Below are 21,010 nucleotides of genomic sequence, written 5' to 3' on the forward strand. Positions count from 1 at the left end.
CCTTCAGTGAGACTGTGACAGGAGTCCTCCTCTTGTCACTACTTTTCATAAAATGGGCAACATTTCATGTTCATTCATTCATCCGTGATAAGTATATGTATCTGTGGTTTAATTGTTTGGTTCTGAGGAGGGGACATGGAAGACACAGAGAAATGCAAGTCAGATGCCTTTCCCCATGAGGGATAGACACCACATGGTAATGTGTTTGTTTTCCAGGAGTTTAAGTGCCAAAACCCTCTTATCTTATCTGAAGAACAAGTCACCCTCATGCATTTTATCTTCCCCTTATGACATTTAATAAAAACAAAAGGAGGCCATAGAGAAATACTGATTTTTAATTAAACCATTATAATAAGGTAAACTCTAGGCATTCATCAATTTCCATTCTAAAAACTGGGAAAACTTTAAACAAGGCAGTTTTTCATTTGTTATTTGGCTATTGTTACCAAAAAATATATATATATATGAAACATAAACATAAAAAAGATAGAAAAACTGTCAACAGTAATGTCTTTATTCTAGAAAATAGCACCAGTAAGAGTAAAAGGCCTTAAAACCATTACAATAGCATTTCTGAAATGCTGCTTCCCCAGTTGCTTCCTCCCCTTAAAAAGTTTCCTACATGGAATTAAAAGACAGGTGTCATGGCAGATAAAAATTTTCTGGAGGAAGCCACAGGGTTATTACAGACTTTCCATCTTTTAGATGAAAAAATAAAAAAAAAAAAAAATGTGCATCTGAACCCCAAACATGACCACTACGGGAAGGTGATAAAATACAAGATTGTGAGGTTATCATGCAATCAACCTCTGTCACCACAAATAATGCACCTAGCAGTTACTAAGCAAAGTGCCACCTGAGTAAAGAAAAGATGAGGACTTTTCCTTCCTCTACCACCTTTTGGGAGAGAAAGTGATGAGAGAGCTGAAGTGATGGGGAGGTTAGCAGCCTAGAGAATCATAACACACACTTTTAAGGCACATATTCATTTAGCTGCCTGTTCAGTCTTGGGTCTTTGACTGCAACATTACACAGGAGAAAAGATACCCCAAATCCTAACAAAGAATGGATGTTTCTGTTTACTATTCCAGTCCCTCTATCTTCCCCATATCCCTCCTTTAGGGCTATCATGAAGTAGTATAGCAGGACAATGAATAATTTCAGTTAGTTTGTGTCAATGATTTACTTTAAATGCACTGGAAATGTGTTGAAACCAGCCCAGCTGGATTTATCACTTTCCAAAATGCCTGGAGGTATTAAACGGGCATTGATTTGCACCCAAGCTTACAAAATCATTAGTCCTTGATTTTTATTTTGATTTTTAAGGTGAGGGAGTTTTATTCTTTTTTTATTTTAATGAAGTAGAAAATATTGGAGAACATACAAATTATTGTTACTAATTACTAGAAAAATCATCATTTGCTGCTCGGATTCTTTCAGCTTCATCTGTATATAAGTCGGTCTGTCAGTAGTTCCATTCAGCTACGTTTACAACTTTCTCACCAGGATTATATTTCACTGAACAAGGAACAACAAACCCCCCCCAAAAAAAAATTTTTTTTAATGGCATTCTTGACACCTGTGTTGTCTTATTGCTTCAGAATATGACCTAACAAGGTTTGACACCTTATTCCTACATACTTAAGCCATCATTTTGTGAGGGAAAAAAAAAAAAAAAAAACACTAAAAATTCTCTATTTCAAGTGTAGTTTAAAAAAAAAAAAAAGACAGAAGCACCGGTCTTGCCCCTCTCAGTGGCCACAATCAAGTAGTAGAACTTGTCTGTAAAGCTTCAGAGAAATAGTTTGAACAAGTCATCTGAAGGAGTGTGTCTCAAAAAAAAAAAGAGTCCCACTGAGCAAATGGGGAGAAGTCTGAGGTACATGTAATGACTGATGGTTTAGGTCTTGGTTTGACCTTATTCATCACAGCAACAAAACTGAAGAATAGCAGAGACTAGAACTTGGGAGGGGAAGATGAGAGGCGGAGAAGAACCCAGAAGTTCTGCCATCCCTGGTCATGGTTCTTCCCCAATATTACCCTCCTCCCATGGCCAAAATCCCCTTCCACCTGTTAGTTCCAGCCCATGTGTTATTCACAGGCAAAGTAGTCCTTCAGTGGGGCAAAAAGATGCCGGATAACAGGGACGCTCCAGGATCTGCCCAGCAACTTCTGGCGAGCACCTCGACCCATATTTGACACGTCGGTGTAATGGACAGGAAAGCCAAAAATTCTGGGAGCAGGAACAAGGCAAAATACGGGGATATGAGAGGCAGCAAAATTGATTCACCCAAGGCTGGTGCCAAATTTTCTTGGGGGAAAACCATAGTTAAAGTAAAGATAGAGGTCCTTTAATGTATACCTATGCTAAAATTCCTAAAATTGATCTGGTCCAATCTTAACACATAAAACACAAATTTAAAATTACAATTGGGGAGCTATTCAATTTCAAAGATAATTCAATTTGAGCCTGCAACTAACTCCCCATGACACCTCTAGCCGTTATCCTATACCAATAATAGCTAATAAATAGCAAAGCACTGTACTGTGTGCTTTAGTTATTATCTCATTTCATCCTCATAACAACCCTGGGAATTTAGGTTCTATTATTATCCCCATTTTACAAAGGAGGAAGCTGAGATTAAGTCATTTGCCCAGAGTCACACATCAACTAATAAAGATCTGAGGCTGGATTTCAACTCAGTTCTTCCTGACTTCAAGTCTGTGTTCTATGTACTACGTCACTTACCCACCTCACCAGTTGCATACCATAGAATCCAATAAGTTATATGGCTAGGAAAACCTAAGGTCAACTTGTGATATGTCTCTTTAATGACACTAAGATAAGAATAGCACATGGAGTCAGGGTATTTGGACTCCAGTTGTGAAATCTGTGTTGCATGATGAAAACCACCACCTACCTCCAGATAGAGAAGAGGACTCAGGGTAGATTAAGGCTTTTTTTTTTTTTTTTGGACATAGTTGATAAGGAATGTTTTGCTTGACTGTATATTTGTAATAGTTTTTATTTTTCTAGCTTTCTCAACAGGAGAATAAAAAAGGAGGCAGGCATAAAAAAGGAGGTAGGAGAATTTAGAGATAATTTTTTTTTTCCTTATTCCTATAACAATACCCTTTGAAGGTATAATTTTCAACTATAAAATAATGTGGTTGTAAAAAACATTTCTATAAAGTCACAATATCAGATGGGAAGGAGAGATCACATAATTTTCTGAGCTACATCTAAGCCTGACATATAATCTAAAAGCCTAGAGATCTGTCTCACTTTAATGCACTAATGAAAAGTGAAAATACTGATGGTACCCAATCCCATCTTCCCTTTTGAGAAATATATAGTGAATGGTCATTAAGAGATCAGCAAAGACACAAAATTGCTTTTATCTTGGAAATCTGCGTTTGGTCTCTTCCAAATGGGAAATTAACAAACTATTTAACAGACTGATCACATCTTTCATGAAACCAAATAGAGAACAGGACTAAACATTATCTCATAGTCTATTCTCCCTTTATATACTTCAAACAAAATTAGACATTACTATACCTTGACTATTGAAACATTTCTATCTTATCCTTTAAAACCTTCAAAGTCTACCTGCTGTTTTACATGAGGCCTTTCTTGTCCCCCTAGCTCCTAGGAAGTAGTGAGCTAATTAAACAAATATATATAGTAGTGATATGCATAGATGCCTTGTTTTCCCAAATAGGACAAACTCCTCAAATCCAGAGGCCCCATTATATCTCCAGAATCAAGCAAAGTCACAGAAAAAAAAATTTAATAAAATAGGAATAGAGAAAAGACAGACGGGAAGACCAGGAAGATACACAAGAAATATGTCAAGTTGCTGGATTTTCTTACTTTTCTTAAAACCACTGTGTTAAGGAACACAATTGACAGTCACAAATGTGTGGGTAGGTTAGAAAATCACCAATTCTATAATTTTTGCTGTACTTGATCCCATTCCAACCCACCTTCTCTGTTTCTCTCTGGGTCTTCAACCCCAAGTCTGCTCACCTTTCTAGCTCTGTGCACCATAATATATCTTCTTTGCCATTCATGATAACAGGGAATTGCTGATTTTTCCCCTGTTTGATCGAGTTCGACTTAGTAGTTATTGTCTGTACTTTCTTTAACTGGGGAACAAAAACATTAGGTAAAGAACAAAGAAAACTACTGGGTCACTAAGTGGGTAAAAGAATGACTGATATCCAAGGAGAAGACAAAGCTTTGATTTGAGTAACAGTGAGGAAAGGACAAAAGCATTGTATGTACAACTCAAGGTCAGTGAGAAAAGAGGATGTAAAAGCCAGGCAAGTCAGTCACAATCAATAGAATTCTAAACAGACCCAATTTACTGGAGCAGCCAACCCCCAAGGCTATGCTAAGCCATTTCCTTTATCTTCTCAGACAGAAGAGAAAGAAAAAGCAGCTCAGGGTTTCTGGTTCTCAAGAAGGCTCCATGTGACAATTCAAAAGCAGAAGTTGTTAGGCTCTAGAAATCCTTTAGCTGGAGGCCAAAAAAGGGGGAGTTCATAAGAAATATGCCTTAAAAGTCTGGCCAGACCTCTAGAGGGCATAGACAAAACAGATAAGGCACTGGGGGAAAAAACAAGGATCTCCTCACAAGGAGTCCTAAGGGAAAGGACCCTAAAACATCAAATCCTTTAGATTCTAGTAAAAGGGCACACATATTCATAATGAAGAGGATAATGTGTCAGAACAAGCTTACCTTCGCTATCCTATTGTACTCCAGGCAGTCCTGAAGCTCGAGTTTATCGGTCTTTGATGCTATCACCGGCCTGGGAACAGCCAAAACTCATTATGTTCTACAGTCCACAAATAAATCTACTCTGCTTCCAGCTGCCTTCTAAGCCAGTGATTCCTTTATAGTCTCATCTACTGTTAAGACTAGTAAACAATGACACAACTTGATAAGGCAGCTCCAAAGCTGCATCAATAGAAGGCTTTAAAAGTTCTAAAAGAAGATGAGAACATACCACAAGTTTTTAGAAGAGGTACAGGTGGGGAAAAGGGACAAGGAGAGTGATCCAAGTTATTAGGACTGGAGAATGGACTCTGGGAGAGAGGGAAGAGTGGGATACCACACAAAACTGATGATTTCATTCAATAATTTAAAAGGCTAAATAGAAGAGCTGCAGTGTGGAACAAAAAAATGAATATTAGAGCTGTCCAGATTTAGACAAGAGTCCCTTAGCCTCACTGAAATTCTCCTAATCTGGAGGTCTTCTTTAAGAGAAGACTTCATGATCATTTGGTTAGGGAGAGCATACTGAAATAGAAAAAAGCTCCCTGACTACAGTTCTAAGATTCTGAGCTAACACAGACTTCAGAGTTAATGTACAATGAAAAAAATCCAGAATTTGGAATAAAAAGGGATCACATACTGTCTCATGGTACAGAGAAGGGAAGCAATTTTATCCACAATTTTTATTGCAGGAGAAGATGCTATTAATGTGCATATACAGAAAAGAAAGAGTTCTAGTAATAATTTGACATATAAAAAGAAGGGCAATTTATGAGTGCCTGGTTCTCAAACTAAATTATGGTAAATAAATCATGCTTCTTACTCAGGGCCTCATTCACTTCACAATATAATAGAAAATGACCTCAAACGTCCATATATGTCCAGGAAATACAGAATCCTAGTTACCTGATCCCAATCAACCGAGGTTACAATGACTAATTCCAGAAAATTTTAAACCTTTGGTTGAATATTATTAGAGTCAATCCTCCAATCTAGGCATTGTTTACATAGGGTTCTGTGACCACATACTCTTTATTTAAAACTGTAGTTGAAGATATTTCTACTGGACTGCTACTACAAGCAAGATTTAACAGTAAGAACCCACAAATATAAGTCTCAGAAAAGGAATTCTAACATTACATATATGTCAAGCCAGGCCCCTTTCTCTACAAGGCTAACAAAAGAACTTTACATATATTTCTCAATGACTACATATCTCCAAAAATAAAAATAAAGATCACTTAACATGCCTCCTTTTTGTGGGAGTGATATGAATCTTCATACGATGAATGTCCCTCCTCAGAAACTCCCAAACAACAAAGACCCAGAAAGGAACCTTGAATGTTACCTATTCTTCCAAATTCTCACTTCTGAAATCATATTCATATGTTGAAACTGACTATTCCTCATGATTTCCATACCATAGTCAAAAATCGAAATTTCTCTATGTTGTGTTTGCTAAATCTAGTAGAGCCTTCTAGAGCTAGAAGGAATAAATCTAGTACCAAAAGATAAATTGATCAAGGGAACGGATCATTTTACCTTGTGGCCAAGTATTTGACACATAGTAAGAACTTGCTTTGTTGAATATCAACAAATAATAAACCTTCAGATATAACTACCCAAAGATGAAAAACTGTGACAAAGTTTAGTAGGTGCTCATTTTTTTCCTCCAACACAATTTATGTGATCCTCAGACCTACCATGTTTCATATTAGTAATATTATATTAACAGAGGACCACGTTATACTTGAAAAAGACAGGACAGGCAAGACTTTATCCCTATTTAATTTCAAGTTATTGTGATCTTTGAGTCTCTCCTGTATTCATATAATCCACTCAGACCAAGAATTATAACTTATATAATCACTAATGGTAAGCAGGTCAAAGTTCTGTGGATTGCCAAGAAAAACTGACTTACTTCTGAACCTATTCATCTCAGACTATGATAGTTTGAGGTAAAATATACTTATCTGATCATTCAGCAAGGAATTCTCTCTCTCTCCCCCCCTTCCCCCCAAAAAATTTTCCAAAATGCCTGAAGGAGATGATACATTTGAATAGATGAAGTCATATGTAAACTCACCTCACTAGTCTGTCTATGCTGTACACACAGAACTACATATGAAAGTGAAGAAGTCTCTCAAACTTCAAATACAACTTTGAAACTGTATCTCATTGAGCCAAGAAAAGAGTCGAAGTCATAATCTCTAGATTATTGGAATAAATCTCAGACTAATGAAAATCCTAAAAGATCTACCTTGCCAATTCATTGGAGGGTTTACTGTCATGGCTTAAAGTCACCAAGTAGGGCTTTTCCCTATGCTCCCAAGTCCAGTCAATCAAAATCACTAATAAAATTAGGGTAGGATTCTGACTTTTCAAAAATAAGGAAAACTGGGCTGTTAGAATCAGGGTAAAATGAAGCCACCACAAAATATAAATTTCCCCCCACCCAGGCATCTAATAAGACTTCTATTGTTGTATTATTAAGAGCCAACATAGTCTTATAGTAAACAGGTAAATTAAATGAATAAAATGCAAGGTAGCCTGCCACCAAGAGAAAAGAAACTCTTGGTTTACTCAAATGGGCGGAGGAAGAACCATTCTTCCCACTTCCATAAAACTCAGGAGACACACCAAATATGTGATGTGGTCTCTCCCATATCACTCCTGCCTAAACTTGACCAATCTTATTGGAGAAGTGAAATACTCTCCAGATAACCTAAAATAGAGGGTAGGAATGGAGGAAAATACATTGGTGTATTTTGTCCTTCAAAACATTTTTCAATCAGGGACTCCAGCAAAAAATCCATTATCAGGACCCCAGTGAGTAGATATACAAAACTTAAGCCAGGAGATTAGTTACTTACCTGTTCATTCCAGGCAGGTTGCCCCAGTAATAGCGAGCTCGATGTGCAGCTGAGACTTTTATGGCATCAATCATTACTGGGTTACACTGTAGACCAAAGGAAATTTAAAAAAACAAAGAAACCAAATATCAATATAGATAAAACTTAGGAGTGGATATTGAGGCCTCCAATCTGGAATCATTAATAATGATTATTAATCATAATAAAGCATAGGAAAGAGACCTGGGCAATATTGTCATAATAAATTCTAAAGATTTATAATTTGCCTATAAAAGGATGTGGCCCGAGGAAAAAAAAGGGTACATACAACCATCTAATACTTAGACTTTCTATCCTGGAGGGAAGGGAACAGGGTTGTAGGATCTCAGAAAAGATCTTAAAGTAATAGTTTATCACCATCGCTACCCAGTCCCACCCCAGAACATACAAACATTTCATATGAAAAATTATGGGAAGATTTTTAAGGATTTTAAGCTTGTATTTTCCAAGAAAAAAAAAAAACTACCTTTTCAAGGTAAGAAAATAGATTCTGGCACTCTGGAAAACAATCAACCTTGGTACAAGTTCAGAATAATAATTAAAAACCAACCCAACAACTTAGACACAACATCCTCTTGGGGAAGTAATCTACCTATGGTCCTTTAAATATGTGATCCCTTGTGACACTATTCTGATCTCAGAAATATGAAGACAGTTCATAATCCCACCCTACTTTTTTCCCGCTAGGTAATGAGATCACTCACCTCCAAAAACCTTGAGATGTCCCTCTTGTCATTGACCCTCATGGCCACCACATTTTCAAACATCCAAAAGAAAGGGCGTTCATCCCCTTCTTTGGGACGCGTATAATTGAGTAAATGGTAGAATTCAAAGAACAGCCTTCCTGTGCCCTCTATTGTGAATACAAGAGAGACAAGATAGGGAAAATCAAGATAGAAGAGGTACTGAATGCCAGCCCTTTCGATTTAACAACTCACCATCTTTTGTATATAGTAGACTCAGTATTGTGTCCTTCATTCTTAAAAACCTGTAATTTTATACCAATGTAGCAAATCTATTTTATGCTGGTTTTTTCCCTTTGCTATATAAACAATAATTAGAAATTTAGAAATATTTTAATAGAAATCATAAAATGTTGAACCAGAAGGGATTGTAAATCTTCTCAACCTCCTCTGGCTAAGAAAAGACCCTTTGACTCCTGACACTTTTTCACATATAGGACTTTACCCTACTATTCTGGTCAAGACAAATAAAAATCAAATTGTGGTCAGAAAGATAGCAAATAAAACCAAAAAAGCAAAATAATGTTTACCCAGGCTCCGGATTTGCTAACTTTCCTAGCTTCTTTTCTAGGCTTTCAGTTTATTCAACCACAAAATAACAAGACAAAATACATGATTTCTTTCATTTCCAATATTCTACACAGAAGGAAATAATGTCTACACAAGCATAAGAGTCATTCTGCAATACCCCACAAGATTTTGTTCAATTCTATATTTCCTAAAGAAACAATGAAAGTATTGTAGGGTTGTTTTTTTGTTTTTGTTTTTTTTGTTGGGAGGGTGCAAACTTTTTTTTCTTTAGGAATTTAAGATATACTTGGAGAATATTTAGTTTGTGATCCATAGTTATGGGAGACTGCATAAATTTTAAGTTTTTGGGTTTTTTTTTTTAATGCATTGGACCTTTAATTCAGGTGCCATATTTTATTTAACCATCCCTTCAATCAATGGGCCTCTACTTTCAAATTCTTTGCTAGCACAAAAGTGATGCAGAGTAAATTAAATATGCACAGTAAAGAAACAAATATACACTACAACAAACATAATAATGAAACTGAAAAAACAAATCACTCAAAAGTACAACTATGGAGAATAAACATGGCTTCAAAAGTGACACAAGATGCATCTACCATTTCACTTCTTTGCATGGATCCCTGGGTGTGATGGTACATTGCACATATTTGTTGATATATTGATTAATTATGCTAATCTTTCTTTAAAGATATTGTTTGTTATATGGAGTGGCTCTGGTAAGTGAGGAATAATGGGGGAAATTTTGGTGACACAAAAAATGTAAGCCATTCCATATGATAATGAATATTTAGAAAATTTAAGCAATATAAAAACCAAAGATAACCACAAAAATGTATTTTTCTTTTTTAAAATGTCTGGCTTAGGGAACATAAGAGTATCAAATCTGTTAAGGGCAATACAATTTTATTTTAAAATAAAGATCCCTACAAAACTTCCATTTCATTATCTTTGCGAAGAGATTCAAAAGGACAAACCTTTGTAATGAACCCCAAGCCATTGCATTTTCTCTGCATGAAACTCAGTCCCTTAGAAAACCTCCCAAATTCCTCAGAAAACCAAAAATAATAGTTCTTACCATACAAGCCCTTCCTGGCAGGATTTACATTTGAAAGATCATTGCATGGACTTCCACCAATAAGCAAATCAAATGGTCCCCATTCATCAATCTGAGAAACAAACAAATCATGTATAACAGCAATTTCAGAATGCACTTCAGAGACTGGGAAAAGACAATAATAATAAACTCATTCTGGGCTTGCCTGCCATGTTGCATTTCAAAAAGAGACATTATGCTCTTTCCTCTAAAATGATATTCAATGCCATCAACCAATCGATAAATATTAATTAAATACCTACTACGTGCCAGACACTTTGCTGAGCACTGGGACAAAGATAGTCCCTGCCCTTCAGGAGCGTATAATATAATGGGGGAAAAATTAAGCAAATAAATATATACAAAACAAGCCATATATACAATAAATAAATAATTAAAACAGAGAAGACTCTGGAATTAAGAGGGGTTGGAGAAGGCTTCCTGTAGAAGGTAGAATTTTAGTTAAGACTTAAAGGTAATAGTCAATGAGGAGGAGGGAAAGCATTCCAGGAATGGGGACTACCCAAAGAAAATGCTGAGATAAAAGATGGAATGTCTTTATTAATAAAAAAACCAGGAAGCCAGTGTCACTGGATCTAAGAGCACACATTATAGAGTAAGCTATAAGAAGACTAAAAGGAAAAGGGGTGGTAATAAGAGGGTGCTAGATTATGAAGGGTTTTCAGAACCAAACAGAGTATTTACCTTAGATCCAAGAAGTTAATAAGAAGCCATGGGAATTTATTGAATAGGAGAGAAGGGAGGAGGGAAGAACAATATAGGAGAGAAGAAAAGAAACAGTGACATGAATTGGCCCTGTACTTTAGGAAAGCCATTTTAGCACCTGAAAGGAGAATGAATTGAAATGGGAAGAAACTTGAGGCAGACAGACCCCATTAGCAGATTACTGTAGTAATTGACACATAAGCAATAAGAATATGACTAGAGTGATGGCCATGTCAAGAGACAAAGGGGAAAAGGAGTCTTATATAAGAGATGTCACATAAGAGCTATTAGATTTCCACTTCACTGATGCATATAAATTTAATTAAAAGATGACTCTATGCAAGGAAATGAAAAGTAAGTGGATGCCCATCAGTTGGGGAATGGCTGAATAAGTAATAGTATATGAATGTAATGGAATATTATTATAAGAAATGACCAGCAGGATGATTTAGAAAGATCTGGAGAGACTTACATGAATTGATGCTAAGTGAAGTGAGTAGGACCAAGAGAACACTATACACAGCAACAATAAGATTATGTGATATTCAACTATGATAGACTTGGCTCTTTTCAAAAATGAAGTGATTCAAGGCAATTTCAATACACTTGTGATGGAAAGCCATCTGCAAACAGAGAGACTACTACGAAGACTGAATGCAGAGCACCTTATAGTATTTTAACCTTTTTTGTTGCTATTTGCTTAGGTTTTTTTCTTTCTTCTTGTTTTTCCTTGTTGAATTGATTTTTCTTGTCCAGAATGATAAATGTGGAAATATGTTTAGAAGAATTGTACATGTTTAACCTATACTGGATTACTTGCTGTTTAAAGGAAGGGAAAAGGGGAGAAGGGAGAAAAATTTGGAATACAAGGTCTTACAAGGATGAATATTAAAAATTATCCTTGCATGTATTTTGAAAAATAAAAAGCTATTACTAGTTTTTATTTAAAAAAGATGCTTCTAGCTACACTAAGAGAAAGAACACTGGGAAATGAGTATGGACCACAACATAACCACTTTGTTATTGTTTGCTTGCATTTTTGTTTTTTCTTCTCAGATTATTTGCCTTCTTTCTAAATCCAATCTTTCTTGTGCAACAAGATAACTGTATAAATATGTATATAAATATTGTATTTAATATATACTTTAACATATTTAACATGTATGGGACTATCTGCCACTTAGGGGAGGAGGTGGAAGGAGGGGGAAAGTTGAAACAGAAGTTTTTGCAAAGGTCAATGTTGAAAAATTACCTATGCATATGTTTTGTATATAAAAAGCTATAATAAAATAAAATAAAAAAGATACTTCTATCAACTTAAAACTTAAGCCTAGTTCCTCCAGTCCCACTAGAAAACGTAGTTTCTCCACTATCAAGTAGGGTATACACATAAATACCACATACACCAAAACATATCCTTTCAGAAAGCCAATAAAGAAAATTCTAGTCAATATCTACATCATATGTGTTTATATATGAACTAAGTTAAGGGTCAAGTCAAAAAGAGTCAACTTCCTCTCCTCCTCCTCTTTCTCCTCCCCCTCTTCCTACTACTACTACTAGACTGAGGTGAGCCTAAGGGTACCCACCTGGCGCTTTGTGATGTTTCTGACATCATGAACATATTTGATGTTCCCTTCATGCTTGACTGTCCCAACAGCAATGGAATCTTCACAGATCTCTGAAGCAATGTACTTGTCTACCTTGATGCCCAATTCTCTTAGCACTAAATAGCCTGTCAAAGGCAGAGGAAAGTAATGAGGACTCACTTTCTATTCTTGTCCCTATAGGGATGGGAATCTACACCCTCATGTGGCTAAGGTAATCAACTAGAGCTATGTGAGACAATATGATGGCAGGGAAGGTTAAGTATCATATACAAATACAAATATAGTTGGATACCTCCTCTAGAAGCCAAGGTGACAAAGGGATAACTTACATTCCCAAAAAACAAATTATGACAGAAAGAGCCAGAGCAATCTAAGAAAAACAAATGCTTTGAATGGAAAAGACTTTCACCATGAGTCTAATCACCAAGTGGCAACCTGAGGCACATCTTCAACAAATACTAAGGAGAGTGATTAGATGATTCGTTCAAGTCCACCACTCAGGAAATTATCTATTATTTGGACATGGAATTGGTGGAATAAATAAAAGGGACAACTCTTAAAAATCATAAAGTCAATTAAGAGTGTAAGAAATGTGAACTTTTTCTACCCATGGTTTAGCAATAATCTCAATGGAAGAGTTGAAAGGGCTTATAGATATATACATGACCCATGCTTCCTCATTTCCAAAGATCAGAGAAACTTATGGCTTCCCAAGAGCACAGTTTGTTTTGTTTTGTTTTGTTTTTTCCTGAGCCAACTGGGATTAAGTGACTTGCCCAGAGTCATACAGCCAGGAATTGTTAAGTGTCTGAGACCAGATTTGAACTCAGGTTCTCCTGACTTCAGGGCTGGTGCTCTATCAACTGTGCCATCTAGCTGCCCCAAGAGCAATTTTAAAGTAGGAAAGGTCAAATACATTTTACTGGCTTCAGTAACCATCTTGTGCTGATCCTTTTTTCATTTACTTAGGCTTCTTCTAGAAATATAAGAGTATTTTGTCTATCAGAAACCAGAAACCCATAGCTTGGGAAGGTCTGGCAGAACAAATGTTTCATTAGCATAGCAGGAGCTAAAGTGATCTCCATGGAGGGGACGATAAGAGTTGAGATCAAGGTCAAATCAAAATTAATCTTCTTTGGTGTGTGGGGTTAAGGGGAAAAAGGGAACAAAAAGGGGAAGAAGTATCAAATAAACACATATTTCCAGCAGAATTCTTGCCTATGTTAAGTGCACTAATTACATAAGAGCTCTATTTCTATCTCCTCTTAACTGATATGGTCAGGCTATCTATCATTACTTAGAACTTGGAAGCATATTTTCTATTTATTCACCAATACTCCAGCATTTCAACTCTTCCCATGCTTTGCATTTGTCCTTTCTCACTCTATCTCTTTAAAAATTCAATTTATGTACCTACCAGATTCCATTTTAATCTCATTCTCTGCAGTTTGAAGTATTTTAAACTGTCCCCAATCACTATTTAAATCTCTTATCTTTTCCATTTATTTATCACTACAAAAAGTGCTTTCCAACCAATACTTAAGCAAAAATTCTTTAACTACAACATAAGATCCTTAGACAAAATATACAATGTTTAATAATTTTTATTTTTAATTTTCTTAAATAAATACAGTCAAAATTCTTATTCTTCCTTAGAAATTAGTTAGGTGACGACTCTTCCATTAAACCTACTCTGACATGTAAGCTAAAAGAGATCCCGCCTATTAAGGACTCTCTAAATTCTTTAAGAACAAAAATGACTATTTTTATTAAACTTTCTTGATTTGCAAAATAAAACCATAAATAACCTCAGAAACTTCTCCCATTTTATGGACAGGAAATTTCAAAGTTACACACTTTTTTCATTTTTCCTATGCCCACTAATTGTAGAGTGAGTTTGTGAAAAAGGACCAGAGAGGAGCCTTGCTACCATAGAAATGGAGATGGATAGACTATCATCCTCACTATCATCCCAGACTCAGGAGAAAATCGATCAAGAGCATTTTCAGAAGACTCACCTGTAGCTATACCATCAAAAAGGGACAGGACTCTGATTGGCCGTCTCTTTGATGCAGGGACTGCTGGATACAGTTTTGGAACTGCCTATCCAACAAAACAATAGCAAAATAATTAAGAAGGAGGTACTGAGTAACTACTAGGAAATATTTTTCTGACTGAAACAAACTACTTTCTATATAATAAGGTCCCAGTTTTTAATATTTCTCAGCCAGATTTCTGGCCTTTTATTCAGCTACTGTACCCCTAGCAAAGAAACCAACTCTCAGATAACATTACTGGTAGTTAACTGTTCAACTCAAAAGTTTTGGGACAAGACAATTCACCATGGAGAGCAATAACAATTTGTATTTCCAATTTGTATAGAAAAACCCTGTTCAGTGGATACCCATACCCAATTTTACTGAATTAATATCTGTGAAAAAACCAGTATAAATAAACTTTGCCATGCTTTTCCCCCTCTTTTCTCAGTCATCACCAGAGACTTGATGACTAAATATTGTTGGTGAAGCTATGGAAGTGGTCTAGCCATTTAAGGAGCTATTTACCTGGAACTCTGACCAAAAAATTACTTACCTATCTATCCATCTATCAAGATACACAAATGGTCTAGTAACTTAACTATATATTTATGTGTGTGTGTGTGTGTGTGTGTGTGTGTGTGTATATAAAATAAAATAGACACACACACATCCCCTCATACTCTTTTGCCCTGATCCCAGAATATTCTTGACAAAACACATCATTCACTTTTAACAAAGAAGAACTGGATCAGGGTACAGATTGGGACTTTTTTTTTAAACAAAGGCAATTTAAAAATTGTTTTGCTTCTCTATACATTTTTTGAGGATAATCACTGTCTTTTTGCTTCTTTTTGTATTCCTATTACTTTCCAGAGTTTATGGTTATCTCCTTTTCCCAATCTGTGGGTTGCATTCTGATAAAGCTGCTGTACATAACTTGTTTCTCAGACTGATTAATGGGGAGCATTCAATTCACTTGTTAATGGAATACAATGCAATGATCTTTCAAATGTGAAATACACCAGGAAAGGCTTATATGATGAGAACCACCCAAAGGTTTGGGATTTATTATAAAGGTTACACTCTTAAAACTGTCCTGGTAAAGATATTGAAAATGGAATGTGGGCGAGATTTTTTAAAGTAAATTTTTATTGTTGCCCAAACTTTTCCAATATAAATCTTTCAAGAGAGTCCTGCTTCTATCCTGAAGTCTAAAATCCTGGACTTTGAGCTTGAAGGGACATTAGATCTGTGGTTTTGGAGGAAGAAAACTACAGAAGGCCAATAAAGTACAACCAACATAGGAAGCCAATCTTTCTCAGTATCTCACAAAAATACACCCTTCAAGCAGAGGAATACATTAGATAACATTAACATTTCTCTAAGATACCAAACTATCTATGTGGAATAGTTCCAATTTTTTTCATGACATTCAACTTTCTTTTTTCTAAACAAAGAATTAAACTGAGATAGAGCAGAAGTGAAAGGGACAAAATTTCTACCCTTGTTGGAAAAACCAATATATTTACTAGATGACCTTGGGCAAGAAGAGACCTCTGGGTCTCTTCTATAAATGGAGAGGTTGCAATATCCGTATGGTCTTTTTTAGAATGTTAAAAGAAACCATACGGATATTGCAACCTCTCCATTTATACAATAATGTCCAGTTATACAATGACAAAGAATTAGTAGCCATCCTCTTTCTACAAATCACAATACACTTTATCCTTTGAAACTATGTCTCCAGAAAAAAAATGTTAAGGGAATTGAATTACATTCAGTTGACTGGATTATTTTCTCCCATGTATATCCGTTCTTTAAATAGCTATATGAATTCCTAGCCTTCTTTAAATGCTCATGAAGTTCCAGTGTCAAAGCTGGAACCCAGCCAAATGTGGGGTGGGGGTGGGGAAGAGATTCATTTATCACAGATGAGAAACCCTACAAATATCTTACATATTCCTGAGCTATGTCATTGGTGAAAAATTCCTGAAGGCGAATGCTCCAGTCCTTTCGACGCTGTAAGACCCCATAGCACCGCTGAGGCTGGCACATGTAACAACTCCAAGGCTCTTGTGCTTTGGCACTGACTGACGTTCCTGCTCCAACCAGCACATCAAGGCATTCGACACAAAAGCACCTGTGCCCAGGAGTAGGAGAAAAAGGGATTAGCCAAAGTGCTCCTACATATTGCAACTTGACTTGACTTGAGCACTCTTAAAACCCTATGCACCTAAGAAGGTTAAGCCAGGCTAAAATGTCCATCTTCACTTAACCAATTCCCCTCTTTTTAACTGTTCCAAGTCTTCATCATTTTTACCACTAGAATCAAAGAAGTAGACAGCTTATTGTCAGATATTAGTCAAATCAGGAATACCTTCTATGACATCAATTCTTTATCTGTCCAATGAAGAGGATTTGCACTTTATCTCTAAATCCATTCTAAATTTCCACCACAGAATCCTAAAACAGAAACCTCTACAACATCCCTTATGTCAAGTCCTCACTTGAAAGCTTCCAATGAATGAAAAGGAAGGAGTCAACTGGTAAAAAAAGGAAAATGATTTCCTAATTTAAAAGTTAAGTGCACATATTTAAAAAGAATTCCATTTAAATAATAAGTTGTGTTTTAACTAGAACTAGAAAGAGAAGTCATATATAAAGCTAGAAGAGCTAGAAGTAAAAACTTAGGAGATCAGAGATGCTTAAAAGAGACTAGAAAACAATATCCAATGATCGCTGGTAATTTAACTATAAGAAAAACATACTGGTCTGGGTCCCAGAAGCCCCCTAGTTTGAAGATTATTCTTTAGTGCCCCTGTAATCTTAGCTCTCATCTTATTATTATAAAGATGGGATTTGACGAGAAGGACCTTTTCTAGGTCTGAATACCTAAAATGAAAGATCTTTTTTGATATCCCAACTATTATTTTCTGAAAAACAAATCAGAATGAATGTGAAAGAAATGATTCACTGTTTAAATCCTTTGAACAAGACTTTTATTTTTTAATTTTATTTTAATAGTATTTTTCCAATTACTTATAAAGATGGTTTTTAACATTCATTTTTGTAAGATTTCAAATTCTGATTTTTTTTCCTCCCTTTCTCTTATCTCCTAGCTCTTCATACTACCAAGCAATCTGATACAGATTATATGTGTATATTCATTTTTAACATATTTCCATGAGTCAGCTGAAAAAGAAAAATCAGAAAAGGGAAAACCATAAGAAAGAAAAAAAGAAAAGAAAAAAAAAGGTAAAAATACTATGCTTCAATCCATATTCAGTCTCCATAGTTCTCTCTCTGGATGCAAAGTTTATTAGAACTGCCTGAACAAGACTTTTCTTAAATGGCTATATCATTCTGGGACTTCTCTGACTTTTCTACCATTGTCCCAAGAAGGCAATGAGAAAGATCCCATCAGCCTTAATGTGTTTTCTTAGCATTACTTTCAGCCCCTCTACTTGAAAGGTGGAGCTACAACCTCCAAAACGTCTATTTCAAGAATGTGGCTGAGTTTAGAAAATCCCATTTCTCACCTGGCTACACTACACTAGGTACTTATGCGTCTCTTGCCCCCCATTCTCGACTTTTCTTCTTTTGGATTGAAAACAGGGACTCTTTTCTTTTTTCATATCTGTATCCCCATTTCTAGGCACAGTGCCTGGCACATGGTAGATGCTTATTAAACATTTATTAACTTTTGTTATTATTATTATTCAGTCTTTGGCAAAGATACTGAAGGGGTTTGCCTTTTTCTTGTCAAACTGGGGCAAACAGGGTTAAGAGACTTGCCTAGAATCACACAGCTAATAGGAGTCTGATGATAGATCTGTACTCAAAGTTTTCTATCTATAAGCCTGGCATTCTATCCACTTTGCCACCTGGCTGCCCATTTATTGTTATTAACTAAGGGTTCTAGTCACATCAAAATATTCAAATGAGCAACAAACTGGAAAAAACTTCTGAGACAACCATTTGAGAAATAGTTTAACAAATTGTATGTAGCATCTTAATGTAATAGAACTTTAATAAAGAATGAGGGATTTAGAGAAACTTGAAAATATCTGGCATATATTCATTCAGAGAGAATGATGAAGAAACAAGAAAACACAGAATGAATAAAATGCTGTAATTGTAAAAGCTAACCTTGTATATAAACATACTTATGGTACCCCACCTTAGCTCTCAGTTCAAGAGCAAGAAGCAAATGTACATATATTATTAAAAGAAAGTCATGTGTCATCTTGCCTTGCCAACACATCTTTTGAACTTCCCAGGACTAGTCAATCACTCTACCACAGCACTCCCCCATATGTGCTGTTTCCTCCTACAAAGCAAGCTCTAAGAGGAGTAGCCTTTTTATTTTTCTGTTCGTATATCAAGTGTTTAGCATGAAGCTTTATAAACAGTAAACCCTTAATGCTTTCCAAAATGTATTCACTTTTGTGTCATTGACAAAAAAGCTAATGCAGTAGTGACTTCATTAAGAGTAATGGAACTTTCAGGTTGAAGTAATACCTCCATAACCATCTAGTCAAAGTCAAGTATAAAGCAGACTGCTCTCAAGAACACAGAGAAAGACACAAGAAAAGGGCTTACCGGCAACAGCTTGAATTGCTACATAGTAAGAGTTCCCGTCCCTCACAGCATACGGTACAGTACGATTGATAGCCATCATCATCGTACATATAGAACAGCTCTAGAAATCTATCCTGGTTAGAAAAAAAGATAGAAACATGTCTGGGAAGAATTGCCTTTAAGTCCCAGAATACTAAGTCCCACCCACTGGATACCTAGTCATAGGGTCAAAAGGTTGGTTTAGGCCCATGGAATCCACTAATGCTTTAGGGAAGAGTTTGGGGGAAGAAATGAACCATCCCTGACCTTGACTCTTTTCTAAGGAATAAAACTAATAGGTAACAAGTAACATAGGAATCTAAAGAGAAGTGTGTAGTTGAACTATCAGAAAGAAAAGCCATATATTTTACTAAGACTTACTTTACATGTATGACAAAGACCCCCATCAAAGAGAGGGTGAAAAGAGGGTGGGTTTTTTCTTCCACATGCTATGCAGTTATCTGTAACATACACAAAAAGGCAAGGGGAGATAAAATAAGGTTGATACATCAACAGGGATAATAACCATTCTACCCAAATTATACTCAAAAATTCCCCAATAAAAGAATTTAGAGATATGGTACCCCAAACTCAGTGATTAGCAGAAACAATATTCTGACTTCTGAAAGGGGTCAAGAGAAGGAATTAATGCACTTGCTTTGGCACTCAGAACCCAGATCTTAGGTGTCTGGTGATAGAGTACAAACTCAATTAGTCTGCTCTATGTTGTGGGCCCCAGACCAGGCTTCACTGTTAATCAGTGACCATGCCACCTGCTTAGCCCCTTATTCCAAGTTCTGGCAACACAATCTATGAACTGACTGCTCCACACAACTCCCCATCTATATGATTCACCCCAAGCCAACTCCATTCCCATTGTAACATTCTCTGAACTACTCCTTGATGCATGCTGTTTCGATTTACTAGGATGCTAAGTTCCTTGAAGATATATAGGCTTTCTTTATATCCATAGTGCTTGGTACATATTAATTCCAGGCACTACTTACCAAACGTAGAACACAAATAGAAATTTTTAGTTTACAACAAACATAATCTTCCAAGGAATCATAAAAAAAGATAAAACCACAAAAATACACTCGAAATTATATGAAATGATGCCAAGTGAGGAGAGTTGGGAAAATACAGATAATGACAACAATGTAAAGTAATAAATAAATGCAAGTAATATAAATAAATGCAATAAATAAATGCAAGGAAATTAAAATGATCAAGGACTAAGGAAAACCATCTTTTCTCCTCCTGTTACTATTTTTCAAAGGTGAAGAGGCATGGCCACAAAACACTGTATACAAGGTCATAAGGGATGAGGGTATGGACTGGAAGAGATGCACAAAATGAAATATCTAAGTGCTATAAAAACAGACTCGAATAATTTTTTTTTAATCTTTCTATGGGTTTAACTCAATAGGTAGGAAAGGGGAAGATGGCTAAAGAACCAAACTAGTACTTCCTATTAAAGAATGGCACTAATCATTGTGCCTTGAGATAAGGCATGGTACTCATGCAAAACAAACCTGTGGCTAAGCATTTCTTTGCTTCCAAATGCCTAAGCAGCTTTTTACTCCCATTAACTTTCCCACTTTAATGATAAAGGTCTTGTTAAAGATAAGGGAAATAGTAGGATTTCAAAACTACCATCCTTCAAGATACAGATATAGTCCCTTTTAATAGCAACTTACAAGTAGATGCTAGAAAAATGTAGTCTTTTGAAGCTCTAAAACTATGTCTGTAATACTAAATTAGAATTAGATATGGAATTTTTAAAAAATCTTGAATATCTTAAACCCTTTTTGACATGAAGTGGTTCCCAAGTCAATTGAGAATAACACACTGGTATCTAGTAACTTCTTAGAAATATTCTCAGGTACATATGAACATGATTACTTCTTCCCTTTAAGAAATCTGATCTGCAAAGATGGGCAGAAGCA

At 35.9% G+C, this 21,010-nt stretch overlaps 1 protein-coding gene across 1 annotated transcript in view; it reads right to left on the reverse strand.

Moving 5' to 3' along the window:
* Window positions 1-319: 319 nt before the first annotated feature.
* The window catches only part of DNMT3B (DNA methyltransferase 3 beta), a 39,357-nt gene continuing 18,666 nt past the window's right edge, over window positions 320-21,010 (reverse strand). Inside the window, exons 11-21 of the mRNA XM_051979450.1 lie at window positions 19,443-19,522; window positions 19,044-19,156; window positions 16,398-16,581; window positions 14,421-14,505; window positions 12,382-12,527; window positions 10,049-10,139; window positions 8,401-8,549; window positions 7,658-7,743; window positions 4,749-4,818; window positions 4,034-4,152; window positions 320-2,233 (exon numbers count right to left, since the gene is read on the reverse strand). Of these exons, the coding sequence (XP_051835410.1) occupies window positions 2,092-2,233; window positions 4,034-4,152; window positions 4,749-4,818; window positions 7,658-7,743; window positions 8,401-8,549; window positions 10,049-10,139; window positions 12,382-12,527; window positions 14,421-14,505; window positions 16,398-16,581; window positions 19,044-19,156; window positions 19,443-19,522 (1,265 nt within the window). The 3' untranslated portion in view covers window positions 320-2,091. The remainder of the gene's footprint in view (window positions 2,234-4,033; window positions 4,153-4,748; window positions 4,819-7,657; window positions 7,744-8,400; window positions 8,550-10,048; window positions 10,140-12,381; window positions 12,528-14,420; window positions 14,506-16,397; window positions 16,582-19,043; window positions 19,157-19,442; window positions 19,523-21,010) is intronic.

This window comes from Antechinus flavipes, chromosome 2 (genome assembly GCF_016432865.1).
Source record: "Antechinus flavipes isolate AdamAnt ecotype Samford, QLD, Australia chromosome 2, AdamAnt_v2, whole genome shotgun sequence".
Taxonomy (NCBI): Eukaryota; Metazoa; Chordata; class Mammalia; order Dasyuromorphia; family Dasyuridae; genus Antechinus; species Antechinus flavipes.